This window comes from Fusarium oxysporum, chromosome 3 (genome assembly GCF_000149955.1).
Source record: "Fusarium oxysporum f. sp. lycopersici 4287 chromosome 3, whole genome shotgun sequence".
NCBI lineage: Eukaryota > Fungi > Ascomycota > Sordariomycetes > Hypocreales > Nectriaceae > Fusarium > Fusarium oxysporum.
This window is the reverse complement of record NC_030988.1, coordinates 1716200-1733587: the sequence shown is the minus strand read 5'-3', so window position 1 is coordinate 1733587 and position 17388 is coordinate 1716200. Positions and strand designations below refer to the sequence as shown.

Sequence of the window (17388 nt, the reverse complement as noted above, 5' to 3'; positions counted from 1 at the left end):
CTATGCGATTATGATACGTTCTGACACATAAATCAGCCAAGGCTGGGCCATGCACATCAGGCTATCGATACCAATTTCATATATAGTACACAATGTAATAAAGCACCAAAGCTGATTCAAACATGTCGGGGAGGGCGTATGACTTTGCCGACATATCGATAGAACTGGGGTTACTACTCTGAATGACTTCAGATGGCTTTCAATCTACACAAGTTTTGAACGCTTCTACATTATCTTTGCACGTACCCAGGCATGTAAGCGACTGTCTCTAACTTGGTACAATCATTTATGTATTATTCTAAAGATATTCTTTTTACCCAGAGCTCGAGCTGCTTCAGTCATATAATGAATGGGAAGGAGATGTATGGATCGTAAGACCCTAAATAGGAAGGTTTGCTCAGGTCCAACAACAGACAGGGTAGGAATATGACTATTATGGATTGAAGGCCTGATAAAGATGAAGTACGCATCTTCGGCGTACAGTAGCACTTGCATTATGGATTTCCTGCTGACAGGCTATGAGCTACAACTCCCAGCAGCCATTTTTGTCAGAATCTGAAAGGCGTATGCCACCTTCACGACTATTTGGCAGTGGCTGGTACTATTGAATCCAATTTCGGTTGTACTTCTAAGTGATATTCCCAGGACACAAAGATGTACTAGAAGAGCTTCAACCAACCTAGGAACCGGATACAGGATAGTAAGAAACTGAGGCAACACCTTTAGACCAAAGGCGCCCACTATTTCAGCTTTTTCCGTGTGGATCGTGATCACTTACGTCCCATCAACACTGTGCATGACAGATCGACGTCCATGGAGTCTCTACCCTGCAGTTCGATGTCGCGATCCCCGCCCAAAGACCATGCTGAGGTTCATCTAACCATCCTTGATGACGGCGAATTATCGCAGGCTTTAAGCACGGGCGCTGCAGCTCCGCTAACACTTATAAGAAGAACTGCAGTAGTATTCCAGCTTTGCGGGGTCAATTTCGCCACGAGCGCATCCAGCGGTCTCATAGTCATTAGACTTCCCCAACTGACCTCAGATCTCAATATACCGCAGTCGCTCGCTTTCTGGCCGTCATCAGTTCAAGGACTAGCCACAGCTTCGGCACTGCTACTCTCAGGTGCCGTCGCTGATGTCTTGGGGCCCCGATCCGTTAATCTTTCGGGGTGCATACTCAACGGCGTGTTTATGTTATCCTGTGGATTTATCAAGAGCATTCAGCAGTTGATTACTATGAGGGCATTGCAGGGCGTTGCCATAGCGATGCATTTCTCCAGTTCTGTAGCTCTCGTAGCTGACACTCAGCCCCGTGGACAGAGCCGAAACATATCGTTCGCTTGCCTGGGTTTAAGTCAGCTGCTAGGCTTCACCTTTGGCCTTGTCGTCGGTGGCGTACTCGTGGATACTGTTGGATGGCGCTCGGGATGGTATCTTTATGGAGGCGTTACCCTGCTCCTGTCCGCCGTCGGCCTATGGTCACTGCCAAAATCCGAGCCGCTCGGTTTCCGAAACATATTCGTTGATTTGATATACAGAGTCGATTGGATCGGAGCACTACTCGCCTCGGTGTCTATGGCCTCGATTTCCTATTTCTTAGCGTAAGTTGAGGTATTTCTAATTGTAACCAAAATGGTACTAACCAGATCAAGGGTTATCAGCACGGACGTCCATCGTATCAAAGAGACCGGGACTGTTACACTCCTATGCTTCAGCTTGGCGACCCTGCCACTGTTTGTTGGTTGGATGCATTACCGAGTCAAAAGAAGCATGCCGGCTCTAATACCTAATTGCTTCTGGAGCAACTCTGCGTTTACTACCATATGTATTGCTATAGCTTTATCGTTTGCAGTGCTGAATTCTGTTGATATTCTTACAAGTCTCTAGTAGGTGAACGGTCAGAACGTTTTGAATGAATGTTTTACTGACTATACGCCCACAGCTTTCAAGAGATCCAATATTTGTCGGCTGTCGACGCCGGAATCCGCATCCTTCCCAGTACCGTCGTCGGACTAGGCCTCAATCTGATGACCGGCCTCATCGTGCATAAAATACCTGCTGTCTGGCTTGTAGCGGTCTCATCTCTACTTTCCTCGGGGTCGCCGCTTCTTATGGCCGTGATCAATCCCAGTTGGTCCTATTGGGTCGGTGCCTTCTTCGCACAAATCCTTCTGCCATTTTCTATCGATGTGCTCTTCACCGTCGGACTCATTATCGTTACTGAGGTTTTCCCTGAGAAGAATCAATCCGTTGCTGGTGCTGTCTTCAACACGGCCGCGCAGTTTGGGAACGCTCTGGGGTTGGCTATTGTGCAGGTAGTCTCCGCAGCGGTAACAAACCAAAAGATCAACCCAAAGTCCCCCGAGGCTCTCTTGGAAGGTTACCGCGCATCCTTTTGGACTCTCTTTTCCCTAATGCTTGTTTGCGTGCTTGTGGCAGCACTTGGGCTACGGGGAGCGGGTAAGGTAGGGTCGAAGCGTGATTGACAGGCCCTCGGATCTACTCCTCTCCATCCATGGGCCTTCTCATTCTACATATCTTGTATTTAAACCACTATGGAGTGATTAAATGATGAAAGGCTATGATAGGTTGACGGATTTATGGAGTATGTTCGGAAGGCGAATGCGACAAGATGCGTTATGATCGTGAATGGATTTATGGCGAACAGGTTTTCAAGCAAGATGTTAACTCGGGACAAGGAATACATGAAGTTAAACCACAGAGTTTGAAACCGCCAAATCGCTGTGAAGCGTCAGTTACAGAAACTGGCTAGCTCCGGAACCACCACCTTGAGGATCTTGACGAGGGCAAACTCCACCCCGGCTGAACTACCGTTTCCAAATCTAATGATGACGATAATTTGTTGTTTATTAACTTCTCGGACTTCTTCTCAGCAGCCAAAAATGAGATCTATGCTAACAGTGACCAAAGAATATGTTTGAGGAGAGCGTTCACGTCCCAGTAAATAAACCCTTGTTTAAAGCCATGATAATTCTCTACGGAAGATTTCACTATAGATAGGTATTATTTCTTAAAGAACTAGGCATTATTTAGTGCTCGACCTCTTCCATATGGCTTTCTGTCGTCAATGGTGGCTCATTACCCGCCAGCCTTGATAGGCGTCTTCTAGAAAGGACCAGGTAAGGGCGTGTGGCATTTAGATCTTGGCCTCTTATGAACACGTCACGGCTCTATAGCTCTGCCTCTCACAATGCTACGTCGTGGATTGCGGAGAGAGATTCCTGGTTACTTTGAGGAGAGGCATTTAGTAAGAAATATGTGTACTAGTATCTCTCGCTATAAATAACAGAAAGTTGCCATCATTTTCCGCCCATTTTCTCTTCTCTCCCATCTTCTCCATTTTCCAGCATCTCCTTTCAGACCAACGGATGCCGATGAAAGTCATCCAGAAACTCCTTCATCACCTTATCATGCGAAGAATCACTAAAGTCTCCCCCGCTACTACCGTGCCATTTGCGCAATGCAATGTTCGGCACTGTAGCAAGACCAAAGAGAAGAAGAAGCTGCATCAGTCTGAGAGGAGGCTCTCCCGACGGGTACCCAAATTCACGAAGTGTGCTGAACAGTCTATGAGCGAGGGATCATGGGTGGCTAGTTTACTGACACGACCGAGACCTCGCAGGAGGTGGTCTATGAGGTCGAAGAAAAGTTCAAATATACGTGATTCCGGGGATATTGAAGCGTAGTTCTAATAGTTGTACAGAGAAGTGCGGTAGCTCGCTCAAGGTCAAGAACTGTTCCACTTTCCCCCCGACGTGGAAACGGGTCCCCCGACAATGACGACGACGCTGATTTGCCAAGCATTGAGGATATCTACAGGGGGATTCAACTGAACCGAAATAAGAAGCGGCTAGCTAGTAGTGACTAGTGAAACAGAGGGAATAGGCATGTGCTTCTCAGGATTTAACGGTATTCCTATGAGAGTTGGCTGTTGTAACTTGGTCATAGGAGTAACGTAACAACGGACTATTTTGCAATCCTGCAGTTTCTTCCATATATTTTCATATGCTTTACTATGAACATCTATGATTTCCTTGCTTCTTTGCAGTCCTTGGAGCCAGCATTCAAGACAGAACTACGTGGTAGTGGCATACATAAGATGATATATAATTCAATCGTCCCGAACTTCTTGGGACATATCATAGAGATCGAATTGAAACTTTCTTTATTGGCAGCTGTGCAGCAGGAGTGATTAAACGCTACGCTTCGTACGATAATTTCCTAGCAAGATCTGACCGAGATGTTGAAAGCCCTGGTCTGCTACCCCTCTGGTGTTCAATAAGACACTTCAATCGACAGCATGTCAGTACGAATGTCCTGTGCGCTGCCGGCACAAGCAAGTGGCCCGTATCGTATCGCGCAGCCACGTTGATGGCCAACACCTTCCATAAACAGCAAAGGTTGAAGGCAATGCTCGGCAGCCTTCCAGAAGGCTGTTCACATGTCCAGTCTCGGTTGTGTTGATCTTGAACGAGCAGTAGGCCATAAATATCTCTTCCAATATTGTTCACGCCACTCTCGTAAGTCAGCCTTTTTTACGATATTGTGGGCTTCAGCATGAGGTCTTTGTGTCGGACGGCAAACCTATAATTCGTCTTGGCTTTATCATAACAGCCAAGAAAGATGTGCAGATAAGGAACCGCTCAATTCGACTTCTGGAGCAGCTACACGTGCTAACATGGGTGAAATCGGCCATAGCTCTGTAGCATATAACTGCCAGATCATCTATATTGTTGAAACGGACGTGAACTCTTGAGGCATTCGTTTGGCCTATATCTGCCTCTCCATAGCAATGCTCCCGGTTTCTTCAATCTCCAGCTCTCCCGATATCACCGCATGCAAGAAATAAGAATGCGAGCGCATTTGAAATCATTCTCCCAGTCAGGAAAGAGCATACACAAGTTTCCCCAGGTGAGTGATCTTCTGGTCATTCATCGACAATCAAGCAACCCCGGGTCAGATCCTTGTCGAAGTCACAGCTGCTAACATCTGCCAGCCACTTTCAGTGATCCACAAGGCCAAAGCGATGCAGCTCCTGACCGCTAATGACGATCTCGCTCAACTGACAGGTGGGAGACCCCTCGATGACATTTCCAAGATGCCATCAGACGATCGCCGCGCTGTACTCTGTAAGTACTTGGTGAAGGAGGATCCAGTCGTGGTACAAGAACCTATTGCTTGGTCAGATGAGGAGAGTATTGGAAGGTTTCTTCTTCTAAAAAGATTCCTCAATAACGATGAGTCTCGACGGCATCTTCTTCTAGAAGCTCGAAGGGTGTTTTATGAGGAGAACTCATTCATAATCTCTTTGAGCGGATTCTCTCGCTTCTTAGATGATATTCTTGGCGATTGGGAAGATGCTGTTGCGGTCGAAATGCTAGTGCGCGACCTCACGATCAAGGTGGAAAGGCAGGACTGTCAATGCGGACAATTGATGGAATACATCCAGCGCCTCTCTTATTTTGCCAAGATGCCACAACTTCAAAAGTTTACGATTGAATGGTATACTCCGCCGAAAAATGTGGACGACGGTTTGCCTTACGACTGGAGTACGCTTTCTAGCAGTAACAGTAGTAAAGGAACCTGCTTACACAGCGTCACGGACGATGATAGTACTTACGAGGACGGAGGTTCTAATGAGACTTTGAGATGGGAGACTTCGGACGACGATATCTGGAGCCTGGATGAAGATGTGCACGGATGAGCTGCCATAGAAGACATTTGGATCAGGAGGTGGATGCATGTGATCATCAAGTGTATGAGACAATTTCATAGTGCAAATAGCCGGGAGCTGTCGGCTTTGTCATTTGGCCGCCATACTCTACTGCGGTATGTCAATTCATATACATACGACAAATCGTTTGTTTTGTTGGTATTATTAGTAAAAGTCTCTTGTATTCATACCTCGTACCCCCTTCTTTAGTCTGAGGACTTCTAAGCTTTTACATTACGGTCATGACAGCTGACAGGTTGCTATATCGGTCTATTCTATGGACGCCATTGGTCATGTCGAAAACTATTGTTTGGGTCATGTCTCACATGATTATCGGAATTATTAACAAAACTTTCTGAAAGGAAGAAGTCTGTGTGAATAAGAATCGTGTCGCGGTTATTCTGAGTGGTGTCTTGTTTCGTCCCTCTTTCGACTCTACCACCATGTTGCAAAGGTTTATCATTCGCATAGTCAAGCTTCGATGAGACACATCTGGATCTCATCGCCGTCAATAATGGCCAAATGGTTGGCAAACACCCGGCCACAATTCCTAGAGTTGCCTCTATGACCGTCCATTTCGCGACATCTCTGTATACCAGTGAGTGAACAATCCTGAGATAACGCAACTGAATATAGATCTTACACTGTCTCGTAAAGAAAGTCTTCAGTAAGATCCAGCATCTTGATATAGGGAATGCGTACGATCATTGCCGCGCCCGCTCTGGCATATCCATGTATTGTCAGTCATGTAATGGACTTTGAATTTACACCAATATGGCTCCTCCTGTCCTCGAACATAGCCCCATGAGTAATCTCATCGTTGCCAATCGGCTAGACGAGTCTGCGGGGAGAGCTGCCCGAACATCCGAGCTCTTAACGGCTCAACACCAGTGATGCTTCCGACGTAAAGAAAATTGAAAATGTAAAACAACACTTACAGTACGCCTAGGCTCGTCAGAGCATGGATTGCAGCTTTGGTTTGCCACGGCAACCATGATTTCCATAAGCTCATAATGGGCACTACTAGAGCCAAGGTCCAATCGCTAAGGGCCAAAACAACACTAAGAACTATACCAGCAATGGGTACGATACTTTTTGAACATGTGCCAGGTCTGACGGGATGCTTGAATTGCTCCCAGTAATAGCCAACTGGGGAGCATTGGAAAATGCTGGTCAAGAAAAACACAATCGACGTAGCCCAGACGCAGACAAGGCAGACGATCAAAGATATTCTCAGGATGGGCTTATTGACGATTGCCCCTTTTGATGGTTCGCCGATGTAAAGGCGATGGAGATACAGGACTACCGATGTTTTGGTGAAGCATGAAAGTACGGCATATATTAGTTCTCCGAAATACCATGTTTGGAAGCCTTTGACAATCTCTACCCCGCTAATGTCGTCCGCATGTTGTCCAATTCCGCCATCCACTATGCCGCGTACTATGATGATAACCTGGGCAGTATAGAGGAACTGATAAAGGGTCCACAGTTAGTGTCATTTTTCCATTATTCGGGGACAGGAAACCTAAGTAAAGAGCTAATAGTGCAGCTATACGCGGTACACCTGTCATATTTAATGTGAGCTTACCACAGATATATACATCAACTTGTCGTATATTACATGCTCTTTCATAATAACAGATTGTGCCCAGAACCGCAGAAATACCGAGATGTAGACAAGTATGGTACCGCAGATCTGGATAATGAAGAGCTCGAGGGCTTTCTCACTTGTATTCCAAGCCATCCTATTGTTGGGGATAGATAGCGGCTGTACACGCTTCAAAGAATATCAAGGGCTATCCAGCTATCCAGCAGTCACACCGCAGTTGGGGAGAGAAAATCAAAATCCTTCTGTACTACACTTGTGGTCTAGTAGTGTAGGGGTGGAGTGCTATAAGAGTGAAGTCTGATAATAAGACTCTTACCAGGCAGGCTTATTCTTCTGCCGATTTGCGCCTCGTCGTGATCTTATAAATCTTTGGACAGTCACGTCAAATATCGGACGATGCACCCTTCAAATTTAAGCTTTTTCTCAGAAGAATACGGGCCAAATTGGGCCAGTTTTTCATATCCAATGTTTCCAATGTTTCATGTGTTACCATGTGAGTTTTTGGCCCCTTTCTCCTAGCCACTATAGGATCAAGCTTTGCCGAATCATATTGACCTAGTCATCATGGCATTGTAGCTATCAACATCGTCAACTTGAATCGAGTTGCCAACTTTGTCTGTAGCTAGAAAAAGGACAAAGGCAAGATAGAGAAGAGGGCAAGGAAGGGCCAGCACGCGTCGTCAGAAGAGGTGAAGAGGCTGCCAGCGACGCGACTAGCGAAGTGGGGCGAAGTGGAGAAAATAGTAGGAAGCTACTTTCTACTTGGCAGGCACCGAAATGATGATGAGGGGTACTTCACTAACTGGTTGTATGAACGAAGCTTCTCATTGGACAGACTCAAAGACACTCTCGGGATAGGCTGCCGGGCGGGTCCCAAAAAATTCAGAAGATGGTGACAAAAGTATATAAGCAGGTTATCACTAAAAGTGAGAGTATTGGTGACCGAGTATTCATATCGGTATCCTCTCACCGAGAGCTTGGAATCCCGATTCTATTGGGACCCGCCTGGCTGCAAAGGGACATTAACGGAGCAAGATCGCTTTTCAGGCTTGGCGACCTCGGGACTACAGGGCTCAGGCGTGGAGATTGGCGTCATAGATTGGAAGAGTTAACTACCCTAGACCATCTCGGAGTATTTGTTAGTTTTTTGCTAACAACTCTCTCCTGTAAAATTTTTTCCTTGGCACCCGCTGTTAGCGTTCTGCTAGGGCAGATAATTTTTACAGGCCAAAATGGCAACAAAAGCAGCTGCGGGACTAGCGGGACCCTAACAGCTGCTGGAAGAAAGGGATTCAGAGAGTTGACCTTTCTTCGTGACAAGTGTTTTCAACAGCACTGAGCTTCGCGAGCTCTTGACATCGCCTCCGGGCACCATTTCATTTGTCTTATCTACGACTTCTTCTCACCTCGACATTTCGGCTTCGCGAGCCTGCGACATTCCGGCCTCTGTGCCCCTCGACTTCCCGTAACACCGACTTCTGCAGCTTCGGCTGCCCAGACGACATTCGCAGCATCTTGCTGCTTGGCATTGAGGGTCATCGCACCCTCACTCTCACTCTCACCTTCGCCTGCAGTTTAACGCTGCCTCGACCGACTACAGCAGCTTTAGCTGCCCGAACAACAAAAACAGCCTTCGGCTGCTCGACTTTCTGGGCCCTCTGGTGCCCTCGACCTTGACGCACGGACCCCACATGGTTCGTTGCCCTTTTTGCAGCTCGGAAGCTGCTTGACCGATCTCTGCAGTCGCGTACTGCCCAGAGACCTTCTTCTTCTTTGCGGCCTCGGCTGCTGCCTGGAACACCACCAGGCTTTGACAATCTGTCTCACTGGCTGAGACCTCTAGACCAAACCGTTGGGTCGAAACGGTACAGAGCTTACCTGGAGACCGTGGAACGAGGCGACTGCCTTGTCTACAGAGCAGCGTTCTAGCCGCCTTGGGTTTTTCCCTGCGAGGGGTTTCCCCAAGGATGTACGGTCCTAGGTTGCAGCTACTGGTGATCTTAGGGGATCATGGACTTCCTGCCTCAGGGTATGGAAAGCTACTTGATCTATCTGTGCAAGAGAATTCTAGGCTGGAGAGGAATAGATCCCGCTGACGGGATGACCTCTTGAAAGTAAATGCGCCTTTGTGCCGATGATATGCTGGATGAACTAGATGGAATAGCAGTTGCATGCGACTTTGCCAGGACCACCTGCTTTGACGTCCAAGACGATGTGCTTGAAACTACCGTAGGGCTGGCTACGAGTAGGGCAGGTGCCACTTGGGGGAAAGGGCGTCCGGCGCTCTCCGTTGATGCAAGTGGACATTGCGGGTGTTCCAGGTAGATTCGGATGCGACAGTAATTGTAGATAGTTTAGCTCAGCACGTCCTGTGCTCCCCTAGGAGACTTTTCGGGGCCAATGGCCCCCCGGACGAAAAATATACATACATACATACATACATAGTTTTTTGCTAACATAATCTTGATCTTGCCATTTTCGGTCCCGAGCGGATTGCAACCTCAGCCGCACTGACGCGATGAGACCAGCGAGGCAGGTTAGGACTGAGGGATAATTGATATAATTTATTTTTCAGATTCGTGGGATTGATGACATGAGACATTGAATGCATGTTAGATTTATTTATGCTGCGCGACTGAAATTGTAGTAAAATTCGTCATTTGGCTTGAATGCTGTGTCGTCGCACACAAAGCCTTGTGTTGCTGTTTTTCTTGCCAAACCTGCCAACTAACTCCATCGCTTCTCACCCCCAAAAATCACGCGATCACACTAAAACATTCCGATAACCAGGGATTTAAATTCTCACTACGGGAAATTAATCCAACTACCCGGTCAACAGAACATGGATTAAAACTAAAAGAGCAATCAGATCATGATCTCCGGTAATCATCGAGCACCCATGTTCCATATCAAGACTTGCATTCATGTTTTAGTGTCTGTCTCAGTTTTTTGGGCATCTGCTCAGCCGCTGAACCAAGTAACGATTGAGTTAAGAGTACTGTAGCGCACACGTTCAAAAAATTCCAGTGGAACCGCGCTAACAGCGGGGAGTGGAGACAGACAGGTAGCCTCATCGTAAGTGAGTAATGGCTCATCATGCAAAGATGGACTTAATTGTGCCATGTTGCCGGCTGGCTAGTATCTCAGTCTACAGTCCCTATGCACATCATTATGCGACGTCTCTGCGACCGTCGAAAATTACCTCAAGCACTCATGCAGAACTTATACTGGCTGAAGTAAACAGAAGACTGTTAAGAGACTACGCACTTTATACCCAAGAAGATGGCTAAAAATAGCGATTTTAGGTCAAACACAGACAGAGCAGAACAAGTCTGTAGTGGAATCCCCAACAACTGCGATGTCACCCCGCCACGAGTTAGAAGAATCGTATCGTAGGCATGGCGCCATAAAACTCAGGCACAGTGAGGTTCAACCGGAGCGACCTTGATCGATAGACGTATAGAGAAGAAAATCGGCCCGATCTTGACCAGAATTTCTGCTTTCTACGTACATGTTAAAAGAAAATACGCAGAAGAAACAATCAATGATGGGAAATCGTCGTACTGCCAATAATGGGCGTTACTGTAAGCTGTCCAGCGTCTTGCATTGGCGGTCAATCCCAACATACCATGGTTTCTAAAGTCCTTTTTGCGATACCTATCGGGCTTAGCCAACATAAATCTAGAAGTGCTTTGACGATTTTATAGGATCGGTTGTCCCGATGTTGAAGTGTCACAGGAACTAGATAATCCTACAAGTCAATTCGTCTTTTTGCGGGTTATCCTCGGCTCCTTCATGGTAAGCAGGATGTTTGATTCATTCCATTGCTTCAGAAACCTTCCGGTAGAACTACAAATAGAGATTTGGAGCTCCGCCGTTCGTCCTGCAAAGGCAGGTGTACAAATCTTCAGCTTGAGCAGCGACCATAGAAGTCAACCACATGAAGACGACGATCCGGAAGCTCCTTGGGTTGGTTCCTATTACCTCACCGCTCCCAGGTGGGCTTTTGGCCCCAAGTCCAGTCGAGTCAATGGCTTCGACGAAATCACAGCTTCATGGACTAAAAACAACCTTTCGACGTACCTGATCGACTCGGGTCTCTGGGGTGCCTGTAGGCAGTCACATTGTGTCATGAGAGATATACTCGGCCCCACCAAGCCCATAGCCATCCGGACGAAGGTGAGATGCGGCCGTTCGGATGTCGAGGTCGACGCCCCAGAGAGCGACTCTTCCCAGCAGCGCAGTATTATCGTGTCTCCAAGCCAGGACCTCTTTATTCTCCAACCAGATGACCCTGACATGTTCAGTCGGTTTTTGTTTGAAGATGTCATTCCGAACAACACAGCCCGGGGCTTGCTACAGATACCGCACGTAGGCTGGCAATACCACCCATCATGGGCTTCTAGCCTTCACGAATCCTCCCGGATCAGAAGCCTTGACTCCTTATGCTGTTACATTGTATGTGGTGCAAGATTTGGGGGACTGGAAACGCTATGGCTCATCAATTACCGCATTAAGCGAAAGCATTGGGTATCATCGAAAGAAGAATTTGACGGGCCGAAGCCCAAAGTCTTCGAAACAGACGAGTTTCGGCTCATAGAGGTGGAAATCGACGATAACTTCCATTCACCAGAACAATTGCCGTGGGACGAGGTCGTGGAAAGGGGTGATTCTTACACTCTGGACGATTTTGTTGCCTTTGTGAGACTGCTTCGGCAGTTAGTGACCCATACACTTCTGTCCACTCCAGCTCTACAAACTGCCAAACACGTCATGAGCATCAAGGTTCTAGCGTATGAAGATCTTCAATGATTGATCGGCATAATGTGAAGGATGGATCTCCTGAGCTTTGTGGGCGATATGGTAGTTCATGCCTTTGCTTTCGAAGTTTAGTCCGCTATCCCGGCTTATATTTAAAAGGACATGAAGTTACATGTAGTTATGAACCCTGTATGGTAGTAAATCAAGGACATGCCTGCATGAGCTCACACAATGCATGCACCGTGACATCCAATCCATCCGGTATTGGATCACGGTATGGCGCCTGAAGCTTAAATGTAATATGTATCAAATGAAATTATCTAGGTGTATTTGCTCAGAACAATTTACCGTTTGACGAAGTAGTACAATACGCAATGGTTGCTATATGTCCCGCCCGCTTTCGGGCATTTATGGTTGATGTTCTCAAGCACTCGACGGCATGAATCCATGTCTTTCGCCCCAATTGAATGGTTTGGACAGGAGGGCAATACCTGCATTCCAATCAACGTGTCGCCGTAGGGCAATGGTTGGATGGGATGCGCTGCGTCAAAAGTAGCCTCCTGGAGCCTGTCACAAAACGACCTGGCAAACTCAATCCTGGACGCTGGACTTGAAACAAAGTCAGAAACCGACGGGTGGGTCTCTTCCCAGCATAACATAGAGCTGGCTGTGCCTGTCGCTGCGTGCGGCTTTGTTCGTGTCTCAATAGTGACGGATGTCCCTACTGTTTTAGAAACTTCAGCGGTCGTGACAGACGCTGCTCTTGGTATCAGACCGCTACCAGAGGCTTCCGTGTGCACCGGTGACTGAGCCAGTTTAGATACAGACGGGTTATGGCTAACTCCTTCAGGTGTCGAAGATGGCTGATGGAAGACTTCAAGCGTTTCTGACTTGGCACCATGAAGCTCCAACGTTTTTGGACAATTGTCAGACCACGAAGCTGGTGGAATGAGTGCCATATTTGCATGGTAAGGGATCTTGTATCGCTTTCCAGGAACAGCCGCCATACCGACATCAACACCAGGATTAAGGATTGAAATATCGTCATAGTCCAGCTTAGGCAGAGCTTGCCCCAACGTCTCGCTTAGTTTAGCCCTGTCCTGCGAGATCCATATGGCATAGTTGGAAGTGCAGGTGGCTTCTGCCAGCGAAACATACCAGAGCCATAGAACTGCCTTCATATTTTAGGTTAGATGGTTTGAGGGATCTAGGATCTTGCGGGCCTCATCAGATCCTATATAACTTGGGGCCAAGCCTATTCGGGCCTGTTGCGTCAAATTTAGTTGAGTAATTTGAAAGCGCAGCGAAGACGAAATTAGCAGCTCTTCCATTGATCACACTGAGTCTTAGCGTCTACAAATGCAGACAAGCACAAGAGAGGCCACAATTGGCAGTATGATATTATACTTATTTCAGTTCACATACAATGAATGTAAGACGTACAATTCCACCCGAAGCCAGTCAACCGAGCCAAGCGTGTTCTGGACGTAACGTATTTATTAAATGAATTCTTAAAACCCCCCAAAAAAAGAAGAAAAAGAAGAAGAAAGAGGACGCAGGCCAGAGCCTTTTACAAATTTTGTGATAATAATCGCCATATTTTTCCTTATGTTTGCGAATTATCATGGCACGCTGCTTCTCATGTTTGGCTTTTTCAAGGTCAATATTTGCTGTCTTATATCCAGCACATCGCATCGGGACTAAATCCGGACTCCAACCCAACATGACGATCTAGACTTTTAGTACATACTATACTATCTAAAGAAGCCGAAGTTAGTGACAATACAGCAGCAGCTATAGACATTAGCGACCGCATAATTATGGATCGTTTCGGTACTTTCTAAATTCGGTAAGACGTTGACTCGGAAAGCTTGAACTCATTCTATCATCACAATCATACACTGCTTAATGAAATCGCAATGCCACTAGAACAGACCAGTCATCTCTAAACTACATACCAGCAGACAGGTTCTGGCACTTTCTGGCCGTGAATTGAGTAGCTTCGAAATGCCTTAGCGCGCGCACGGAAAATGCAGATATCGATTGATCCACTATTTCTAACTCAATTCTGAGAAGGTCTACTAATAACTTATGCATATTGGCACCAAGATTAAATCACCGTATAGAATCTACATCATCTAAAGTGAACATGACACAAAGAACGCAGCCCCAACGTCACTAATCTTCCGCTCACAGGCCTGTTACGTAACTCATGATAGCTGGTGACTCATGCGCACTTGGTCAATGAACTCAAATGGAAGAAACCCTATGCATAGACTGTTCGATGCTATTTGATCCAAACTTCTTGAGCTGCCTCGACTTGTTGGGAAGGTTACTTTAGAACCTATTGGATTCTCTGCCTAGTTGAGCCCTGAACAAACATAGAATCGAAATTGATCGTCGGTCATGTCGAACTCAGCCTGAAAGTTATATTTATCAATGTTGAAGGAAGCAACAGGCGTGGGTCCTACTAATATGGCCTCGCACAGTCCTCGTGCATCTTGAAGCCATATACGCAACATGTCGGTTTCGTTTTGCAACCGATTTTCAAGTTCTTTAATCAGTGGACCCTGGGCGTCCTCTGACAACCGATAACCGCTAAAGTCATTTACAAATGCACAAAGTGGTACCAAGGGCCCCAAGCCGTGTTTCATACCAATATCACTTACCTTTTTCCAGAAGTTACAACTCCATAAATCTCTCTTAATGCGTTTCTCAGCATCCTCCCCCATCGTTGATTTCATTTCTATTATTCGCTCGTTATCTTCCGCCATCCAGTGGAAAAGGACAGCGTGGTAGCGACGATGAAGATTCCCACTGGTCCTTGAATATCTTAGAAGTGCCCTGAGAACAATCGGATCATCTGCAAAGGACACTAGGGCAGATCGTTTGAAGTGTATGGCATGTGAGAGATTATCTAAAATAACTTTACGATCATCCAAAATTCGCTGTACGCCGCCTTCTGCTCTCTCACTTGTGGCCCTTGGTTGCGACCTTCTCTTGCGCGACGTGTTGGCCGGATGCTGTGGCTGTAAACTGGAAAGTCCTGGGGGGCGGTCAGGGTCCGTGGCGGGTCCCAGCTCTGGGTTTCTGCTCATAGCGTTGGCTTCTTCCGCTTGACATATCACAGAAGATGCCGAGGAAATGGCTCGAGTTGCACTTATTGTCGCAGCCATCGCATCTTCGAAGAAGGACGATTCTTGTTGTCCATCAGTTAACGCATGTCGGTGGCTTATCTGGTCGGCGGTTGAGGATAAATATCCTGTATCTAACACTTGCTCTAAATTGATATGATGTAGGTCTGTAGAGGTCGGCTGAACCTTTTGACAAAGAAGTTCGATAAATATACAAGAACGGAAAGACTGGTTGAGCTCATCTGCGACCCTTTGGCTTAGATGAGGTTTGCGCTGTAATATAAGCTTGATGCCCATAAGCATGAACACGCCTGAATCTGCCAGGTTATTATTCTGAGGTCCCCGCCACCCTTCTACGACGGGTCGAGCACCGGCAATGGGAGGTACAAGGGTAGCAGTATTGGGAGTACTGTCATACCAGTGGACGCAGTCTGAGTACGCAACAGCAAACGCCCAGTTGTTTTCATGACAGAACGGAGTGATGATGGGATGGTCAATCCCTTCCGTCTCTTGAATACAGTTTTGATCGTGCCGAAACATGCGAGCCGGAGCTATCTCTACATGGTGGCTTGTGGACCTTAGTAGCTGTAGGTAATCCTCCACAATCCCGAAATCAAGGTGGCCACCGCGTAGCAGATACCACATCGACTGGGTGATCCTGCTGTCTTCCGGGGGGCGCTTCAATTGCGACAACTTGTTTACACGTTCAGTCCAGGTTTCATCCACCGGACCGACCAAGTCTCGTAGAGACTCGTCGACATCTTCTTGAGTAGCCAGTTGGTGAGGCGGAAAAGATGTTAAATCAGTAGAAAGAAGCCTGGAAGTACAATTTTCAAATCGTTTATGGGCTACGCGCGTGGCTGCCGACATCAGTGACAGTGACGTTTTGGTGTGTGGCCGTAACGCGAGATGCTGAAAGTGTTCGTAATCATCCATTGGCTCTATGAAACTAGTATCGAGAGCGTTCCCCAACGTGAGTGCGAGGAAGACTTACCAACTGGGTACTCATTGTGCTACTTTATATGGCACTGAAAGTGGTTTTTGGACTCATCACTTCCCTCAAGTTGGAAACTGGCCGCGAGTAACCTGTATACTGCAGAGTAAAATCCGATTCAGCCGACTTTGGGCACCACGAATGGGCTATGAAACCAGGTAAGAAAAACATGTCCGTCGTAGTTTTGCTGTTCATTCTGGCCACTAGACTATGACAGGTGAGATGCGAGAAATAAGACGTCGTTTTGCAATCGCACCTTGGCAATGTTTAGGCTACGTACAGTACGTACATTTGGTTGCAATGTTCAACGAATCTAATGATTTGTCGAACTTGCCTCACGTGATTTCGTTGTTCTGGAAGATGAATCTCTACTGTGTTCTATTTACAAAATCTCATGCCCGAGCCACTGTAAATGAAAGTCTCTCCAAAGTATCAGAGTGCAGAATGCAAAATGAAGTTCTCGACAGGAGAGAAGTCCCATTGTTGACTTGTTGTTCATAATTCCAACGCTGCAGAGGAGCGCATGAATCATGATGATGAAGTTGAGATTGGCTGGGGCTTGTTGTATTGAACCTCGAGACCTTAATACAGTCGACTGATTATGTCGATTTTGCCAAGATCTGCGATACATGAGCAAATTTGATCATGAGACCGTCCTAACGATAGGATGACGGATATGATCGCCTGGCTGAATCTCTCCTACAGTTATCTTTTCCCCACTTGTCAAGCCAGTTTTAATTGCCTTCACCTTGTCAGTTCTGTGCTCTATATTTGCAGAGAGGTAGTCATCACAAGGCCGACAAGGAGATCGGTGACATACCAATAGAGTATCGATCAACAGCATATACACATTCTATGGTATCATAGAATGGTATCGTCCACCGTAGTAGCTTGCTAGACTTTTCCCACGACGGGAAATACCATGTCGAGCACGCTCAATGAAGTCAAAGTGTGCCTGACGATAGGCGAGTTGTGGTCCATGCTTATACAGTGATTCCTCTGTCAATTGACACGGACGGCTTCGAAAACAGATTCTTGTACGGTGCTGTTATGGGCGTGTATACAGATACAGCCACTTCTAAGGCAAATGGTCCGGAATAGGCCCAACGACGAGGAGTTCGTATCTGTCAGAGACATCCTGAGGCAATTTATG

At 46.8% G+C, this 17388-nt stretch overlaps 6 protein-coding genes across 7 annotated transcripts; 3 read left to right on the top strand and 3 right to left on the bottom strand.

Moving 5' to 3' along the window:
• The first annotated feature begins 515 nt into the window (after nt 1-515).
• FOXG_16126 (uncharacterized protein) lies at nt 516-3183 on the top strand. Its single transcript, XM_018396208.1, has 3 exons — nt 516-1604; nt 1656-1889; nt 1946-3183. The coding sequence occupies exons 1-3, from the start codon at nt 814-816 to the stop codon at nt 2487-2489; spliced, it is 1569 nt and encodes a 522-aa protein (XP_018256709.1). The 5' UTR covers nt 516-813; the 3' UTR covers nt 2490-3183.
• Nucleotides 3001-7927, bottom strand: FOXG_22328 (uncharacterized protein). Of its 2 annotated transcripts, XM_018402732.1 has the most exons (4): nt 7326-7927; nt 6676-7208; nt 6381-6458; nt 3001-6325 (listed from the first exon to the last, which is right to left on the bottom strand). In XM_018402732.1, exons 1-4 carry the CDS (start codon nt 7479-7481, stop codon nt 6013-6015), a joined length of 1080 nt encoding a protein of 359 aa, XP_018256706.1. In that variant the 5' UTR covers nt 7482-7927; the 3' UTR covers nt 3001-6012. The 2 variants fall into 2 exon arrangements, with proteins under 2 accessions (XP_018256706.1, XP_018256707.1); XM_018402733.1 differs by having other exon boundaries at nt 3001-6458.
• On the top strand, nt 5051-5728 carry FOXG_16125 (uncharacterized protein; the record flags this gene model as incomplete). The annotated part of the gene is made up of 1 exon (XM_018396207.1): nt 5051-5728. One exon carries the CDS (start codon nt 5051-5053, stop codon nt 5726-5728), a length of 678 nt encoding a protein of 225 aa, XP_018256708.1.
• A 1906-nt stretch (nt 7928-9833) lies between the features above and the next one.
• FOXG_22327 (uncharacterized protein) lies at nt 9834-13440 on the bottom strand. The gene is made up of 2 exons (XM_018402731.1): nt 10911-13440; nt 9834-10849 (listed from the first exon to the last, which is right to left on the bottom strand). The coding sequence occupies exon 1, from the start codon at nt 13286-13288 to the stop codon at nt 12452-12454; it is 837 nt and encodes a 278-aa protein (XP_018256704.1). The 5' UTR covers nt 13289-13440; the 3' UTR covers nt 9834-10849; nt 10911-12451.
• On the top strand, nt 11081-12158 carry FOXG_16123 (uncharacterized protein; the record flags this gene model as incomplete). The annotated part of the gene is made up of 1 exon (XM_018396206.1): nt 11081-12158. Exon 1 carries the CDS (start codon nt 11142-11144, stop codon nt 12156-12158), a length of 1017 nt encoding a protein of 338 aa, XP_018256705.1. The 5' UTR covers nt 11081-11141.
• A 1027-nt stretch (nt 13441-14467) lies between the features above and the next one.
• FOXG_22326 (uncharacterized protein) lies at nt 14468-16177 on the bottom strand (the record flags this gene model as incomplete). Its single annotated transcript, XM_018402730.1, has 1 exon — nt 14468-16177. The coding sequence occupies one exon, from the start codon at nt 16175-16177 to the stop codon at nt 14468-14470; it is 1710 nt and encodes a 569-aa protein (XP_018256703.1).
• Nucleotides 16178-17388: the final 1211 nt, after the last annotated feature.

Excerpts from the sequence above, each read along its gene's own strand:
- FOXG_16126 (XM_018396208.1), top strand. The coding sequence starts at position 814 with ATGGAGTCTCTACCCTGCAGTTCGATGTCGCGATCCCCGCCCAAAGAC. Across the intron at positions 1,605-1,655 it reads TCGATTTCCTATTTCTTAGC|GGTTATCAGCACGGACGTCC; the intron begins GTAAGTTGAGGT and ends AACCAGATCAAG. Across the intron at positions 1,890-1,945 it reads GATATTCTTACAAGTCTCTA|CTTTCAAGAGATCCAATATT; the intron begins GTAGGTGAACGG and ends ATACGCCCACAG.
- FOXG_22328 (XM_018402732.1), bottom strand. The coding sequence starts at position 7,481 with ATGGCTTGGAATACAAGTGAGAAAGCCCTCGAGCTCTTCATTATCCAG. Across the intron at positions 7,209-7,325 it reads AGTTGATGTATATATCTGTG|TTCCTCTATACTGCCCAGGT; the intron begins GTAAGCTCACAT and ends ACCCTTTATCAG. Across the intron at positions 6,326-6,380 it reads GACTTTCTTTACGAGACAGT|AGATGTCGCGAAATGGACGG; the intron begins GTAAGATCTATA and ends ACTGGTATACAG.
- FOXG_22327 (XM_018402731.1), bottom strand. The coding sequence starts at position 13,288 with ATGAAGGCAGTTCTATGGCTCTGGTATGTTTCGCTGGCAGAAGCCACC.